At 40.3% G+C, this 15,865-nt stretch overlaps 1 protein-coding gene across 1 annotated transcript; it reads right to left on the minus strand.

Moving 5' to 3' along the window:
- Positions 1-45: 45 nt before the first annotated feature.
- Positions 46-9,355, minus strand: trib3 (tribbles pseudokinase 3). Its single transcript, XM_062416271.1, has 4 exons — positions 8,728-9,355; positions 4,337-4,609; positions 3,551-3,843; positions 46-3,033 (listed from the first exon to the last, which is right to left on the minus strand). The coding sequence occupies exons 2-4, from the start codon at positions 4,607-4,609 to the stop codon at positions 2,544-2,546; spliced, it is 1,056 nt and encodes a 351-aa protein (XP_062272255.1). The 5' UTR covers positions 8,728-9,355; the 3' UTR covers positions 46-2,543.
- Positions 9,356-15,865: the final 6,510 nt, after the last annotated feature.

Here is a 15,865-nt window from a genome sequence, read left to right on the forward strand (position 1 = left end):
ATAAAATAACAAATAAAAAAACAGTTTGAGACCAGATCAGTTTGTGAAACATCTTTATTTATTTCAGCAGCTGTAACTGAGGTCACACGTTCAGAAGAAGGCATCCTATTGGCTGGCTCCAAGTCTGTTTGACAGTGATTGGTCAGCCTCGGTCAGTGGGAACCCAAAGATGAGCATCAGGAATAATTTTAATCCGGTTATCTCAAGATTACAACTTCCATCGTTTTCTTATTATGATACAACACATGGCGCTTACATCAGATCCTTTATCCTGTTATCCTGAATTGAATTATGCTGTTATGTTGCCACATCAGAAATAGTTTTCTCATGATCACAAAATGAATCGCGCTGTTATTTTTGGGATCATGGTCGATCCGAGCCAGTTCTGTCATGACGGTCCTATCAGCCCCGAGAACAAAATGTCCCAGGATAATTAAACCTCCATGTAACTGTTGTTATCACAGTGATGAACATGTTTGTTATTCAGGGAAGTCGTGTCACAAGAAAACTATTTATACGTGGAACAAAATAGTAAAGCGTTTTTTATGATAACAGTTTTTTATCGTCACTACAAAAACTTAATTTAGAGGAAATCAGTAAATTAAGTTTGGAGCCGGAGATAAAAGGGCCTGAAAAGTATTTTTAGCCATCGTGGCGTCTTTGAGCTTCCTTTAAAGTGGGATCATCAGAAGAGGATGAATTTATTTTTATGTCGCACTGCAGATTGTTACTGTCGACCACTTTGTGCTGAATCACAGTAAAAACTGTTCAGTAAATGTTGTAGATTTAGTTTTTCTTTTAATCCATCCGTCTCTTATAATCCTACAGAGGAACCAGAAAGTGTAAACACTGAGAGAAAGAAGGTAGCTGTGTATCAAATCCATACTACATACTTATCATTATTGTATATCATCTCACCAATAAGTACAAAAAAAAATCAACATAATTTATCATTTATACTAAAAGGAAATAATGCAAAACGTGCAACCTTTGATGTTAATCATACTGTAACTTTGGAAAGTAACTGCCAATTGAACTTCACAAATGGAGAGGAAACTATTGCACTTCTCTTGTAATGAAATTCAGTCAGGTGCTCTGACCTTTTTTTTTTTAAACAACAAAAAAAAAAAGCAGTGTATGGTCTCCAGAACAAAGTCAGGAAAAAAAGGTGGCACTATAAAAACAGCAAAAACAATCACCTAGTTTAATGTTTTGGGGTTTTTTTCAGATTAATTTATTCACAATCAACAGGCTGATAGTTCCATTGATTGTGTGACAAAGTGCGACTTTGCTCTGGACAACTTAAATGCTGGAGCAGTCTCACCACCAAGCAAAATTTCGTTTAATGTTTTTTTAAAGTGTGAGAAGCTCCTCTGTTTTCTTTGGGGTAATAGTGTCCATCATCAGCTCATTTAAAAATACACTGTATTCAGGACACATTCTGCCTGGTTTAGTTCATTTTGTAACTTTTCTGCTCACTGTATACTCAAAACCTGCTCAGAAGTTGTATGTAGTATGGACTTTCCACTTTTTAAAACCAACGTTGTGTTCAGGCCGACTCCTTCAGTCATAAATGATCATGTAACCAGGTGTTATTTCTCAAGTGTGACCAATGAAGAAGATATTAGATGTTAATAATAAGTCTGAATATTAAGTGCACTGTTTGTTCATCATCCTGGACACACTGTGAGAAGCTAGACTGACGTATTTATCATTTTAAACTGCCATTGAACACACCATTAGCTCTGGTTTATGTCGGTTACTGGTCACTCTGTTATGAATCCTCTGAAGAGTGAATACTTTGTGGAAGACAAGGAATGGGCCTCAAGGTGCAGTCAGACCAGATTTGGCTCCTTGTTTATTTCTATGAGGAATGAGGCGAGATGCATTCACTTTCAGTTGTAAACTTGACATCGCCAACTCCAGTCATAGTTCAATCTGTTTAAACTCGGAGTTTCTCTAATTTTAAGCCAGTTTATGAGGAAGAGCGGGACTGACTTCTAATCCAGGAAATAGTGGTGAAATAATCAAAGTACCAGAGAAGGAGGGAGTCCTTCCTGATACGTGACTATAAAAGTAAAATCGCTGATAAGAAGATGAATAATTTACAACTTTGCTGATATTAGCTGTGTTATTGTCTTGTAGCAACAGTGAATGAGTAGATTTCATGTGGCGAAATCTGGTCTGACTGCACCTGAAGTCCACTGGAGGACACGCTTTCGCAGGCGGGACTTGAACTGAGTCACAGCCGCAGAGAGTTGAAGGCACCTGAGGGTCAAGTAATCCAGGATCATACTGTCTCTGTGTGTTTGTTTTCTTGCTTGTCTATTTTTGTGAGGACCAATTTGAGTTTTTGACTATGGGAGTGAGGTCGTTTTCATCTGTCAGAGCAGAGGGCTTACTGAGATTTTAGAGTTAGTTTTCAGTTTTACGTGATAATCAAGTTTATGTTAAGTAGTGTTGGCGTAATTTGGTTGTGATGGTTAAGTTTAGAGTTTGATGGTCCTCACAAGTATAGAGGTACAAACCTGTGTGTTTGTGCGTTAGTGTTTTTCAGTCCATGTTGGCACCACCTGGTCATCGTCCTCTTGTTTGTTCTGTAGTGTTTTGTGCGAGCCGTGATGTATCGTGTGTGTGTTGTGACGTGGCGTGAAGGGATTGGTCAGCCACGGGTGCATCAGCAGCTCAGATGCCTCCAGTCTCTCTGCGGGCAACTTCCTGAGCATGCAGCTGATCAGACACTTTGCCTGCGCTGACAACCAGCTGGGTACGCTGAAGGCTCCGTGGCGGATCTTGGCGAACAGCGCGGCGGGCTTCGTGTCCTGGAATGGGTATCGTCCAATCAGCATTGTGTACAGGGACACGCCCAGGCTCCAAATGTCTGCGGCACGCCCTGAGTACGACGCGTTCCCATTGGCCAGCAGCTCGGGGCCGACGTAAGCGGGGCAGCCGTGTCTGTCTGTGAGAGAGTCGTCGTTATGGTCGCCGTGCAGGAGGACGCAGTCGTCGAGGCCGAGCAGAGCGAGACGAGTCCTGCAAGAAGAAAATCACACCAGTCAGACTTTAATTCAACTGAAACAGCAGTATCACAAGTACTAGTGACAAAATGAGTACTTGTTGTAGTACTTGTAGAGGTATTAGTCATACATTAGTAATATTAGAAATACAACAAGTCAAATTGGTTGTATTTTCATTGATCTATAGATAGATAGATAGATAGATAGATAGATATACTTTATTGATCCCAAGCTGGGAAATTACAGTGTGTAATCCTACTAAAACTGCAAATAATACTCTTAATAAACTGTATTATTAGTATTTTCAGAGCTATTAGTAGTAACAGCTATATCACAGTGGTATTATCAGTGTCAGTTTTTTTAGCCTCAACAGTAGTATTTTAATGATAAGTTGTCATTGTTATCAGTAGTATTATTTTAGAGCTAGAGAATAGTCTTTATTGTCATTGTAGATGTACAACGAAGTTGAAATCATAAGTGAAAAAAGAAATATTAGTAGCATTAGTATTATTATCAGCATCTGTCCGTCTCACCTGTATCTGTCAGTGAAGACGAATCTGCGGAGTTTCAGGTCTCGCAGTACAACTCCGTGGCGATGGCAGTGCTCCACAGCGTTCAGCATCTGAGCAAACAGGAGCCCCGCCTCCTCCTCACCCAGGCGTTTCCTGCTGCGCACATAAGCATGCATGTCACCATGGTGACCAGGCAGGAAGACGTACACACTGTCCTGGCCCATCACGACGTCCAGCAGGCCACAGATGTTGTCGTGGTGACCGAGCCGCGCGTAAGCAGCCAACCTCTCCTGGTAACCGCGTAGAGGTAGTACCTGTAACCATGACAACCAAGAGGAGTTGTTAGCAACATGGTTACTATTGCTACAGTTTTAAAGTGCAAGTATGTGTTTTTTTTTATTTGCAATTGCTTGAGTATTTTCTGCAGTATAAGCAGTATTAATATCTGTATCAGCACCAGTATTCTGTAATATTGTAGTATTAGTAGTATTTTTGTATCAGTATTTTTAGTAGTATCAGTTGTATTTTTCCCCAGTATTAATAGTATGTTTTGCAGTATCTGAAGTATTAATGGCAGTGTTTTCAGCGGTGTTAGCATTATCAGCAGTAGTATTACAGCATTATCTGTAGCATTATTGTTAGTATTAGCAGTATTTTTTGCAGTATCAACAATATCAGAGGTATTAATGGCTGTGTGTGTGTGTGTGTGTGTGTGTGTGTGTGTGTGTGTGTGTGTGTGTGTGCGCGTGTGTGTGTGCGTGTGCGTGTGCGTGTGCATGTGCGCGTGTGTGTGCGTGTGTGTGTTACCTGGCAAGTGTACTGCTGCTGTGTGTGCGTGTGCACAGCCCTGTAAGTCTCCTCCCCTTCACAACGTTCAAACAGGAAATACGGTCCGACTCTGAACTGGGATTGGCTCTGACTGGACTTGGGGCTTTTGGGTCTGAGGCATGGTGACAGGCCGGTGGTGGGAGGCGGCGGGGCCAGGCACACTCTTTTAAATTTCGGCAAGTTGTCCTGGGGCTCATCCAGTAGTCTCTTCAGACACACCTGAGATCTTGCTGTGGCAGTGCCCATATTCATCTGTGATTGGAGGAGACAGGTGACATCATCAGGTTAATTAATGTTTACATTTTTATTGTAACTGCAGGAGGTGTTAAAACAGGAAATGATGTCAGACTAGTGCAGAACATGACTCACAAATGTGTTTTTCTTGCACACAACTACTCCTGAGCTAGCTTTAGTGGGAATATTTGAAGTAACTTTGCAAAGAAAAACTAAAATTAGTAATTCTGACGCACAACATGCTGGCAGCGACTGCTTAAGAGGATATTCAGAGGCAGTTAGTCAGCACGAGCATCTGTAATGAAAAGCCGCTACCTCTATGAACTCAGGATGAGAACAGCGGGGATGAGATCTGCATTCAAACAAACTTCACCCGTCAGCAAGCTGGACTCAACAAGATGTGACAGATGTTGCAACACTGGAATGATGGGATATAATTGTTTCACTCTGGAGGGCTGATCATTACAACGTAAGACGGACGGAGAATGTTTCAGCCAACACAGTAATTTAAAGAGGTTCCAGAGGTGTTACAGATGTGTGCAAGACTCACAAGGGACGGATTTAAAAATACAACTTGGCAAGATGTTTGGGGAAGATAAGTGGATGCCGTGCACCTAACCAGATTATGTTTCTGGGTCTTGGACAAAATGTATTAACCTATTTCTGGGACACTGAAATCATCCACATACACAGAGGAAGAACAACAGCAGATGCAAAATAACAGACTGCACAGGTCAACTGGTATTGTTGCTGCTTGTCTTTTGTTCTTTCTACACTAAGAGTCTACAACCATACATATGCAGAGCAGGTCTTGTGATGATCTACTAAAGCAGCCAGTATACTTCAAAAGAAGTGTCAGATTGTTGACCAGCTTCGGAAACCCGGACCAGTTCTTTTATTCTCTTTATGTGCAACACTATGAATGACTTCCATGGGATCAGACTGAAAATGTGCACTTTTTTCACTATGTTTTAACGACTATCGCTTCTTCGACAGTCTACTTTTGAAGCCACCTTCAAGTTTGACTATTCAGAACAGCTACAAACATAGAGCACGCAAAGTATGCATTCATCCAGCCAGCACGGGACTCCATACATTGCGAAATACTGAGAGATTTATCTGGAAGTGATAGGCTTAATGAGCACTGTGTAAACTGGTTTCGCAAGGCCAATTTATATGGAATAGTAACCACAGTGCAGATTTAAGTATGGGAACTGCCTTAAGGTTTACATGTTTAAGATTTTGTGGTTATAGTTTGATTTAAAGTGGTTGTAGTAGAGACTCTGACCTGTTATGACTGGATAAACTTTATTAACCTCCCTGCAGAGCTGTTTAATTTCTGCACTGCAGCACCCTCTGTTGGTGACACCACAGCCGAGTTCCCCCCTCCCCTTCCACTCATTAAACCCTCTTCAGTAATATTTTCACATACGGCGAGCAGAGTTGCATTTATATATCTAACAGTGTTCTGTGTCTCTGCCACATGTTACACTGTTAACGTGTCTATAGGCTTCATGATGCAACTTCCTGTAAGCTGACAGACGCTTCAGCTTTCAGATCATTGCATCAGAGCACAACAGTTTATAGTTTAAACAGGCTTTAAATACAGTCAACACCTACCTCACACACACACACTCAGACACACACTCAGACACACACACAAGTGTTTTTTATAATGTTATTTTAGTGCCTGAAGTCACTGTGGTGACGCTGTGTGGAAACCTGCTGTTGGCCAACGCTGCTTTCACTCTGGTGAAACACCCTGAGTCACAGCATCACCAAGGTAACATCATCTCCTAACACACACACACACACAGTGAATCTGTGCTGTTTGATGTCTCATCTTTGCAGCTCTGTGGGGGATTTCTCCATCACTTTCTGTTTAACTGCAGTTTCACAATCAAACAACTTGACAACTTAAAAAAATGAACTCCTGAACTCCTCTGGACTTTGTTAGACTGTGAAATCCAGATGCTGAACTCCATCTGACTGTGGTGAACATCTGTGTGGTCTCTGGTCTCAGGAGGAAATCTGCACTCTGACTAAAATATTGACATTCACACCTTAAAGCTCACATTTTCATTCATCAATCAATAAATGTATCTATTAGGTGTTAGAACACTCAAATGCTTTGTTTGTTCTGACCAACAACCAAAAAATATCCAGTTTTTAATTATGAAAAACTGAAAAAAGCAAACCCTCATATTGGGTAGCTGGAACCTCTTTACATGTTTGCTTTAACCCCCCTATTGTCCTCGAGTCAAGGAAGGGAGGGAGGGAGGGAGGGAGGAAGGATGGGAGGAAGGAAGGAGGGAAGGCTGGCGGGAAGGATGAAAGGAGGGAGGAAGGAAGGGAGGAAAGGAAAGAAGAAAGGGAGGAAGGAAGGACAGAGGAAAGAAGGAAGGAAGGAAGGTAGGAGGGAGGGAGGAATGATGGAGGAAGGAAAGAAGGAAGGGAGGAAAACGAGAGAAGGGGGGAGGGAGGAAGTAAGGACAGATGGCAGGAAGGAAGGGAGGAAAGAAGGAGCAGTCAAAACAGACAGGGTCAATTTGACCCGGGAGGACGACACAAAGGTTAAGAAATTACTTACAAGACAAATTGAATATCAAAACACGTGCTGATTAATTAACTGCATATCTCAAAGCTGTACTTAAGTAAAGTACTCGAGTAAATGTACTACAGTGACTTCAAACCATCATCAGCTGCTGGTGGAGTTAAGTGGATTCTACTGAGTAGACTTTATTAAAGTCCAATGTCGTTCACTAGAGTTCAGTAATCATTAAAAAACTAATCTTTGACCTTAAAAAAGTAGTTTTGACAAAACAATCCCTACTCAAGGTCCACTTACTACGTTTTTATGCTGATTAATCAACTGTTTTATTTCTAAAATTTAAAGCATACATGATTTGATTTATTTGAGACTAAATATGTCATAGTTCACTATAGCTACTCTGGCACTGTTAGTTATACTGTTTTTGTTATTTCTCAGGTCCCAAGACACTGTTATTAACATGTGTTAAAAAGTGGCAGAAGTAGGAATATCCACATGTTTTATTCATAGCTCCTTATCCTTTAATTTCAATGTTTGTTATTAAGTCTGATTCACTATTTTTGTATTTACACTGCACACTAAGTTAGTAGAGTATTTTAAATCTGTAAAATAATTCTGCTTTAGGGGGAAAAAAACCTTTATTTAGGTCATCGTCCATCCACCTAAACCTTTAAGAGTCAAGGTCCACTTAATAGCTTTTTCTTAATGGGAGGACAGAATTTGCTCACTCATCATTGAGTTGTCCATGTTAACTTTAAAGTTACCCATAAAAGTTTATTCCTGACCTTGAAAATTTAAGTTTTGAGGGGGAAAAAATCACCTGCTCAGTGTCCACTTACTGGCTTTCTCTGGGGCTTTCATCTTCATTACACATTATATTCATCAAAACATATAAAAATGTAAAATTAAAAAGTCCTAAAAGCTTAAAGCCATAACAACTACTGAGCTCACATGTCAACAAATCCACCTGGAGGGCAACTGAGCAATCTCCATCTGCTGATGAAGGCCATGTGATGCAGCTGAAAGACCCCCAAACAGGAGATAGCAAGCAGTAAAACTATTTCCAAGATCATGAGTGAAATGTGATGCTTAAAGTTGAGCCTGAGTTTAGATCCTTTCTGGACTACATTAGATATCCATACACTCTGCTCGGTAGAATATTCTGGACTCTCCTAGACCAGCTGCTGCTCTCAGTTGAGGTACAAAGTAAGAAAGTACTGTATTTTTTAGTATAGTTTTGAGTTATTTGTATTTAACTCTATTTTCTGTCACTTCATACATCTTCCCTACATTTTACAACATTTAATCTGACAGAGTTGTAGTTACTGGTTACTATAAAGATAAAACATTTTCATACAAAACCAGAATAAGGATGTTTGTTACATGTTTATACACCAGTCAAAAAATAACCTAATCTAATCTAAAATGGAAACACACAGGTCACTCTGCTCTATCAGCACTGTAATTACCTGATAATAAAACTTCTCTACTTTTACTTTCACTTGTAGTTGACTATTTGTGTATTGTGTTGTTGCTTTTTTTTAAACTGAGGTAAGTAAAGAGTTTGAATTGACAGTTTTCTTACCTTGAGCTCCTCAGACAGACAGACCAGTCCGGACTGCAGGTAAACAAGAGAACCAGTAGATCCAGTAGACTCAGTAGAAACCCAGTGGAGTCAGCTTGGAGCTGATGGTCTGTGTGTATGGGTGTGTAGAAGAAGTTGCTGATGGCATAAAAACGTTTCTTTTTCTCTTTAAAAAAAAAAGTTGTACTCAAACTGGAACCAGCAGCTCTGTTAATGGGAATACTGGAGCTGCCTATCCGGTGATGACGTCCTTCTTCTTGTTTCCTATGTTGCGCAATTAACCAACCCGTCAGTCAGCTGTTAGTTTAGTAAGTTGTGGAGAAAAATGTGGTCTGGAAAATGTTTTTTAAAAAATAGAAAAAAAACCTTGGTGTTGAAAAGCAGAACAAAAACAAACTTGAACTGTTGATTTATTTTAAAAAAGAAAGAAAAAAAGAAACTTGTTGTTTTTTTTGTATCCGGAGATTGAAGCGAACAAAGCCGGATCACAGAGTCCTCCTCCTGTGAGACTTTGTTTTAAATGAGTTAAGAAATCTTCCGTCTTTGTCTTGGTGAGTGTGTGTTGGTATCCTGTCTGTCTGAGCCTCAGGTCTGCCGGTTCCTCGGACCCTGCTCGTCTCTTTAGGACTTTTTTTTGCCGGACTGACTGCGGGTGTGTTTGGTTTCGTTGTTGTTTCCTACCGCGGTGTCGTCATCCGGCGGGAGGGGCGGAGCCTCGATGTTGCAATACCATGCCGAGCAGTCGTCAGAAAAATTACACGTGACTCAACCGAGCAGAGCTGCACATGCATGCATTAAATACAGTATATTATATAAGTGTTCAACTGTGAAAAGCTCAGATCCTTTAATTAAGTAGAAGTACCAGGACAGCAATGTAAAACAAACTACTTGCATGATTCACCCAACTAAAGTGCATTAGCTAGATGTAGTTAAAGTATTACAGTGCAAGTACATAAGTATTATGAGCTTAATGTAGTTAAAGTATTACAGTAAAAGTATGTGCTTGATGCAATACTTTAAAGTATTGCAGTAAAAGTACTGCAGTATTATGAGTGATGTAGTATGCAGTATTACAGTAAAAGTACTGCAGTATTATGAGTGATGTAGTATGCAGTATTACAGTTAAAGTATTGGTTTGGTCCTCTGACTGATATATTATTATATATGACATCATTGGATTATTAATAGTGAAGCATCAGTGTTAGAGCAGCATGTTACTGTTGTAGCTGCTGGAGGTGGAGCTAGTTTACACTACTTTATATACAGTTAGCTAGTTTAGTCCTCCAAAGGGTCAGCAGATAAGTGTGAGGGGTGGTGAGATGATTAATGGCAGAGGAAAGAAGAGAAACTTCTGATACACAAATGTATTTTCAGCTTTTGGACTTTTTTCTGTAATCTGTTGATTTTTAGTGAATTATTGCATCATTTGCACATTTACTCAATGACACCATGTCAGAAGTTTAGAGGGAAAAATCACTATTATAACTAAACATCTAAACAACTTATAGACTTGTGAAATGTGACCCCGACTACACACTGCTTTTTGTAAGACGCCAAAAGACAAAAAGGATCTTTAACAATGTGTTGTATTTTAAAAGGTTGTTATATTATCCACTGTGTCAAATCTTCATCTGAAAAGTAACTAAAGCTGTCAAATAAATGTAGTGCAGCAGAAAGTACAATATTTCCCTCTGAAATGAAATAGAGTGGAATTATAAAGCAGCATCAAATGGAAATACTCAAATAAATTACCTCAAAATTATACTTAAGGGCAGTATTTCATTAAATGTACTTAGTAACTTTCCACCTATGGTTTTTAAATGTTCTTTGCTGAACACAACAGATTTGACAGCTCTTTCATTTTGAAACTGAAAAACAGCACCAGTGCAAAGTTATATAACTGTAACAGGAAGACGGAGACATTTGATCAACTGTAACACCTTTTTGTTGTTTTATCTTGCTTACCCATGTGTTTGTTTTTACAGAGGACAAACAAAAAGATGCCTGAAGGATAAACTGAACAAATTAAACTGTTACAGCAGCCTCTTGACATACATCAACATACTACAACAGTTAGGTAGGTAAAGAAACAAATACAATCAAAGGCTAAATTATATACAATAACTAATTAGACTAACTTAAATATTAAAAAATAGACTAGATTTAACCATAACTATACCTATAATATACTTACACACTGTTCAGTACTGTTAATACGCTATTCACATTCTCCACACTTCATACATGTCCAGAAATTAATTATTTTAATTATTTATTAGTTATGTTGTTCTCTTTGCATCTTGGATGCTATGGTGAATGACAATAACATTGAATCTTGAATCTTGAATAATACACTGTACATTAGTATCAGGTGGACATTTCTTATGTAGTAACGTGCATGTCTGTCCATGGATATGAAAATTACGTCTACATTGATAGATGAATAATTTATATACAAATGTACTTGTTAGCAGATGTAAGTGTTTATTAATGTATTTGACAACTATAACTCCACCTGTGGACACACGCTCTAATTACACAGTTATATATCTATTTCAATTTATTTGATGTGTTTTTGACAGAGCTTTTTTTTGGTATAAACAGTTTTAATAATATTAACCCTCCTGTTGTCCTCAAGTCAAGGAAGGGAGGAAGAAGGAAGGAAGGGAGGGAGGAAGGAAGGATGGGAGGAAGAAGGAAGGAAAGGGGGGAGGGAGGGTGGGAGGGAGGGAGGGAGGAAGAAAGGAAGGAAGGAAGGAAGGAAGGAAGGAAGGAGGGGAGGAACATCACAGTTTCATACACCAGGCTGTCAGAAACCTAAATTCTCTCCCCTCACTCCCTCCAGCCATATCCTCCAGACGGGCAGGAAGCTGAACATTTTTGCTGCCTTACAAAATTGCCTTTTGCACTATCATAACTTATACAGAACTTATGCTACCACTTCTAGTCATACTCAGGAAATTCCTACATTGCACATTTATTTTTATTACTGGCTATCTTTATATGTTTATATGTTTATATGTTTAAATTGTTACTTTACATATGTTTATATGTTTATATGTTTACTTTAGAATAGTCTATCTGTTGCCTGTGCACTTAATGTTTCACCGTGGGAGAGTGGGAAACGTACTCTCGATTCCTTGTATGTCTTGACATGTGAAGAATTGACATTAAAGCCAATTTGACTTTGAGGAAGGAAGGAAAGGAGGGAGGGAGGAAGGAAGGAAGGAGGGAAGGCTGGAGGGAAGGAAGGAAGGGAGGAAGGACAGACGGAAGGAAGGAAGGAGGGAAGGAAGGAAAGCAGGGAGGAAGGAAGGGAGGAACGGAAAGAAGGAAGGGAGGAACGGAAAGAAGGAAGGGAGGAAGGAAAGGAAGGAAGGATGGAGGAAAGGGAAGGAAGGGAGGAAAAAAGGGGTCAATTTGACCCGGGAGGACGACACGAAGGTTGAATAAGACCTTTAAATCACAAAAAACAAACTTATTTGATCGAAATACTGTATTTAATATCCAGATTTCCACTGGATACAGTTTGTATCTACGTACTTTTTTGGTATGACCGAGGTTGTATTCAGACACAATGTAAGAGGAATAAGAATAATTCAAACTTGTAAAAACGTACTCGTTTCCTTCCTTCCTTCCTCCCTCCTTACTCGTTTCCTTCCTTCCTCCTTTCCTTCCTTCCTCCTTTCCTTCCTCCCTTCCTTCTCTCCTTCCTTCCTTCCTCCCTCTTTCTTTAATTTTTCCTTTGTTCTTCCCCTCCTTCCATACTTCCTTCCTCCCTCCCTCCCTCCCTCCCTCCTTACTCGTTTCCTTCCTTCCTCCTTTCCTTCCTCCCTTCCTTCCTTCCTTCCTTCCTTCCTTCCTTCCTTTCTTCCTCCCTCTTTCTTTAATTGTTCCTTTGTTCTTCCCCTCCTTCCATACTTCCTTCCTCCCTCCCTCCCTCCCTCCCTCCTTACTCGTTTCCTTCCTTCCTCCCTCCCTCCTTACTCATTTCCATCCTAACTTCCTCCCTCCTTACTCATTTCCTTCCTTCCTCCTTTCCTTCCTCCCTTCCTTCTCTCCTTACTTCCTTCCTCTTGTCCTTCCGCCCTCCCTCCTTACTCCTTTCCTTCCTTCTTTCCTCCTTCCTTTAAAGCAACAAATAAAAAAAGGAAAACACTCATTAATGGGGTATAATTAATGCATTAATGCTATTATTCTTTTTTTTAATAGACACTTTTGTTAATGTAACAAAATTTCAGACCAAAACCAATTTTATCACAATGAACAACCCTAGAGTCCAAATGATCAATCTATCAATAAAGACAATAATCAATAAATAGATCAATGATGAAAGTAATCATTAGGACAGGATATTGGTATTGTATCAACTGTGTCAAGCAGTGCACAACAGTATCGTGCAGGAGGAAGGAGGTTTTGACCTACAGAGCTTTAGCCGCATGCTGATCTTTTACCCCTAACCTTAATCCTGGTTCAGTCTGTGGTCAGAGGCTCAGTAGGTCTTCCCTTGATCCACCCGTTCACTTCATCTGTTCCTCTGACTTCCTTCCAACATTCAGACACGTGTGACATGCTTCAGCTGTGTCTTCAGTCAATCCACTTAATCAATCAATCGGGGACTCTTTACAATTTAAGCCAGAGTTCAAAGCTTTGTGTTTACACTGAGGTGAGTTACGCCCCAACAGGTGACAGGTGGATCAGTGATTATGATAATTGAGCGTGTTTCCTGACGGAGGGATACGTCCAGGGCCACAGGTATGCACAAAAACACATTATCTCTCATATAATCTGGTATTTATATATTGCACATTTCAGATCAAGCGTACACATTTTCCCTAAAACTAGCTGCAGATGATATTCTAAGGCAGATATGGAAACATAAGGTGAGACAAAGGAGTCTAAACTGCACTGAATGTGTGATTTTTATTCAGTCTACACAGCGATCTGCAATATAATATTAATGAATTACTTTTGTGTGTCATCATTTTTTGAATTAACATATAGTAGGAGGCATTATTTCATTTCTCTGTTGATATTCTTTGCGACACACCCTGTAAAGTCAAGTTCAAAATGAGCGCCACAAACTAATCATCGATTGCATTTCCACTGTTTAATAACAATGACTATATCGCTGCCTGTAAATGCGGCTTCGTCTATTTCTTAAGCTATGAAGTATTGTACTGAACAAAGCAAAGTCCATTGTCTTCATCCGTAAATATGAAAATTAAACTTGGCCGTAAAAGCACATTAACAATTGTGTATGGGTGTGTCATTATTTTTATATGGCTCATTGTGAAAGCTAAAATAAGGTTAGTGCATGTGAGGTTCCTCTATGTTTGAGATTATAAAAGACGAAGTGCAAACACACGGCTTTATGAAGCTGATGAAAGAGTGAATGTGTATGCGTCCATTGTGTGTACACTTAAAGTTTTATGACTCTGGTCACAGATGGTCAGAACAAAACACGAGCAACAAACCTACAAAGGAAGAAAAAGATCTAGGCTTTATTTGTTTGCCTCAGTTGAAAATATATAAGTAGTTTTTTTTATGCAAGAACAAGGAAAGTTTTTGTCCTCCATCTCTTACAATATAGTCAGGAAGGGACCACTTCACAGCCTACAGTATGAACAGGAGGAATGATTAAAGACGCCAGTGTACACATGAAGATGTGAGTGTTGTATTAAGATCGAACCTGACGTTTAATCCCTTGCAGGAAGTTCAGAGGGACACCTGCTGCTCTGAGGTCACATCTTCATTATGTAGATTTCCTGTCTGTGTGTGATGGCCCGTGCTTGTGTGTGTGTGTGTGTGTGTGTGTGTGTGTATGTGTGTGTGTGTGTGTGTGTGTGTGTGTGTGTGTGTGTGTGTGTGTGTGTGTGTGTGTGTGTGTGTGTGTGTGTGTGTGTGTGTGGGGTCAGCAAGGCTTTGATTGGACAGATTTCAAACGACAGGTGAAGAGCCTGACTGACCTGGTTATACACAAACACATGCACACACACACACACACACACACACACACACACACACACACACACACACACACACATCTATGTTGTCCTAGGTCACTTTTGGGGACATTCTAACCTTAAACAAAACCACTGCTTGCCTCACCCTTACCTTAACCACTGACCTAAAAATCAGCTTTTTCTTCACTGGGGGCACTGCTTTTGTCCACAATTGGACAACCCAACCCCAATTAACTGGTTTGATGCTTGAAATGTGTCCCCAAAAGTAGCCTACGACAGACAGACACACACACACACACACACACACACACACACACACACACACACAGCAGGTTATCGCCACATGGTTAGCGTGTTTTTACGCCACATGATGAAATATTGAAGAAACAGAGGAGGAGGAATGCTGTGTGTATATGTGTATATGTATGTGTGTGTGTGTGTGTGTTAAACTTTACTGTCTCTTTCATAACCGACGTGATGAAATCAGAGGCCAAGTGTCTGATTCAACTACGGCCTGCCAGGAGAACACATACATAAACACATTCAGACACATTTGGTTTTCTCTCCTCTCACACACATCGACCTCATTCTCCGGATTACCTGCTAGACACCTGCACTGCAGTGACACAGAGTTTAGAGCTGCACCTGAGTCAGGCTGCAATCTCTCTCTGTCTCTCTGTGTGTGTCTGTGTGTGTGTGTCTGTGTGTGTGTGTGTGTGTGTGTGTGTGTGTGTGTGTGTGTGTGTGTGTGTGTGTGTGTGTGTGTGTGTGTGTGTGTGTGTGTGTGTGTGTGTGTGTGTGTGTGTGTGTGTGTGTGTGTGTGTGTGTGTGTGTCACAGCAATAAATCCACCTGCTGCGTGTAGACCTGCTTTCTGTCTCTAAGTGTTTCTTATCTTTCTGTCCTGCTGTCAGGTCCCAGCTCTGTTCCGGTGGTCTCTCCATCTCTCTTTCTCTCTTTCTCTCTGTTAAAGTGTTTTGCTTCAGGGCATCCTAAACTAGCGAGCCACAGGGAGCTCACGCTGAGTTTAAAATTTGGCTAACAGTGGAGGAACAGCTTCGTGAGACAGTTAAAGCCTCGGGGGTGCTAAGATGACAAAATATCCTCCAGTGTATTTCTCGCCTGAGCCAGGGCACTCTGTGGTCTGTGCTAAATGCAAATTAAATCAGCTAA

The sequence above is a fragment of the Scomber scombrus genome, chromosome 3, assembly GCF_963691925.1.
Source record: "Scomber scombrus chromosome 3, fScoSco1.1, whole genome shotgun sequence".
NCBI classification, from domain to species: Eukaryota; Metazoa; Chordata; class Actinopteri; order Scombriformes; family Scombridae; genus Scomber; species Scomber scombrus.

Bases quoted from the DNA above. Each gene is read 5' to 3' on its own strand.
- trib3 (XM_062416271.1), bottom strand. From the start codon at position 4,609: ATGAATATGGGCACTGCCACAGCAAGATCTCAGGTGTGTCTGAAGAGA. The intron at 3,844-4,336 runs GTAACACACACA...TCATGGTTACAG, and splicing joins AGCAGCAGTACACTTGCCAG to GTACTACCTCTACGCGGTTA. The intron at 3,034-3,550 runs GTGAGACGGACA...TTCTTCTTGCAG, and splicing joins GTCTTCACTGACAGATACAG to GACTCGTCTCGCTCTGCTCG.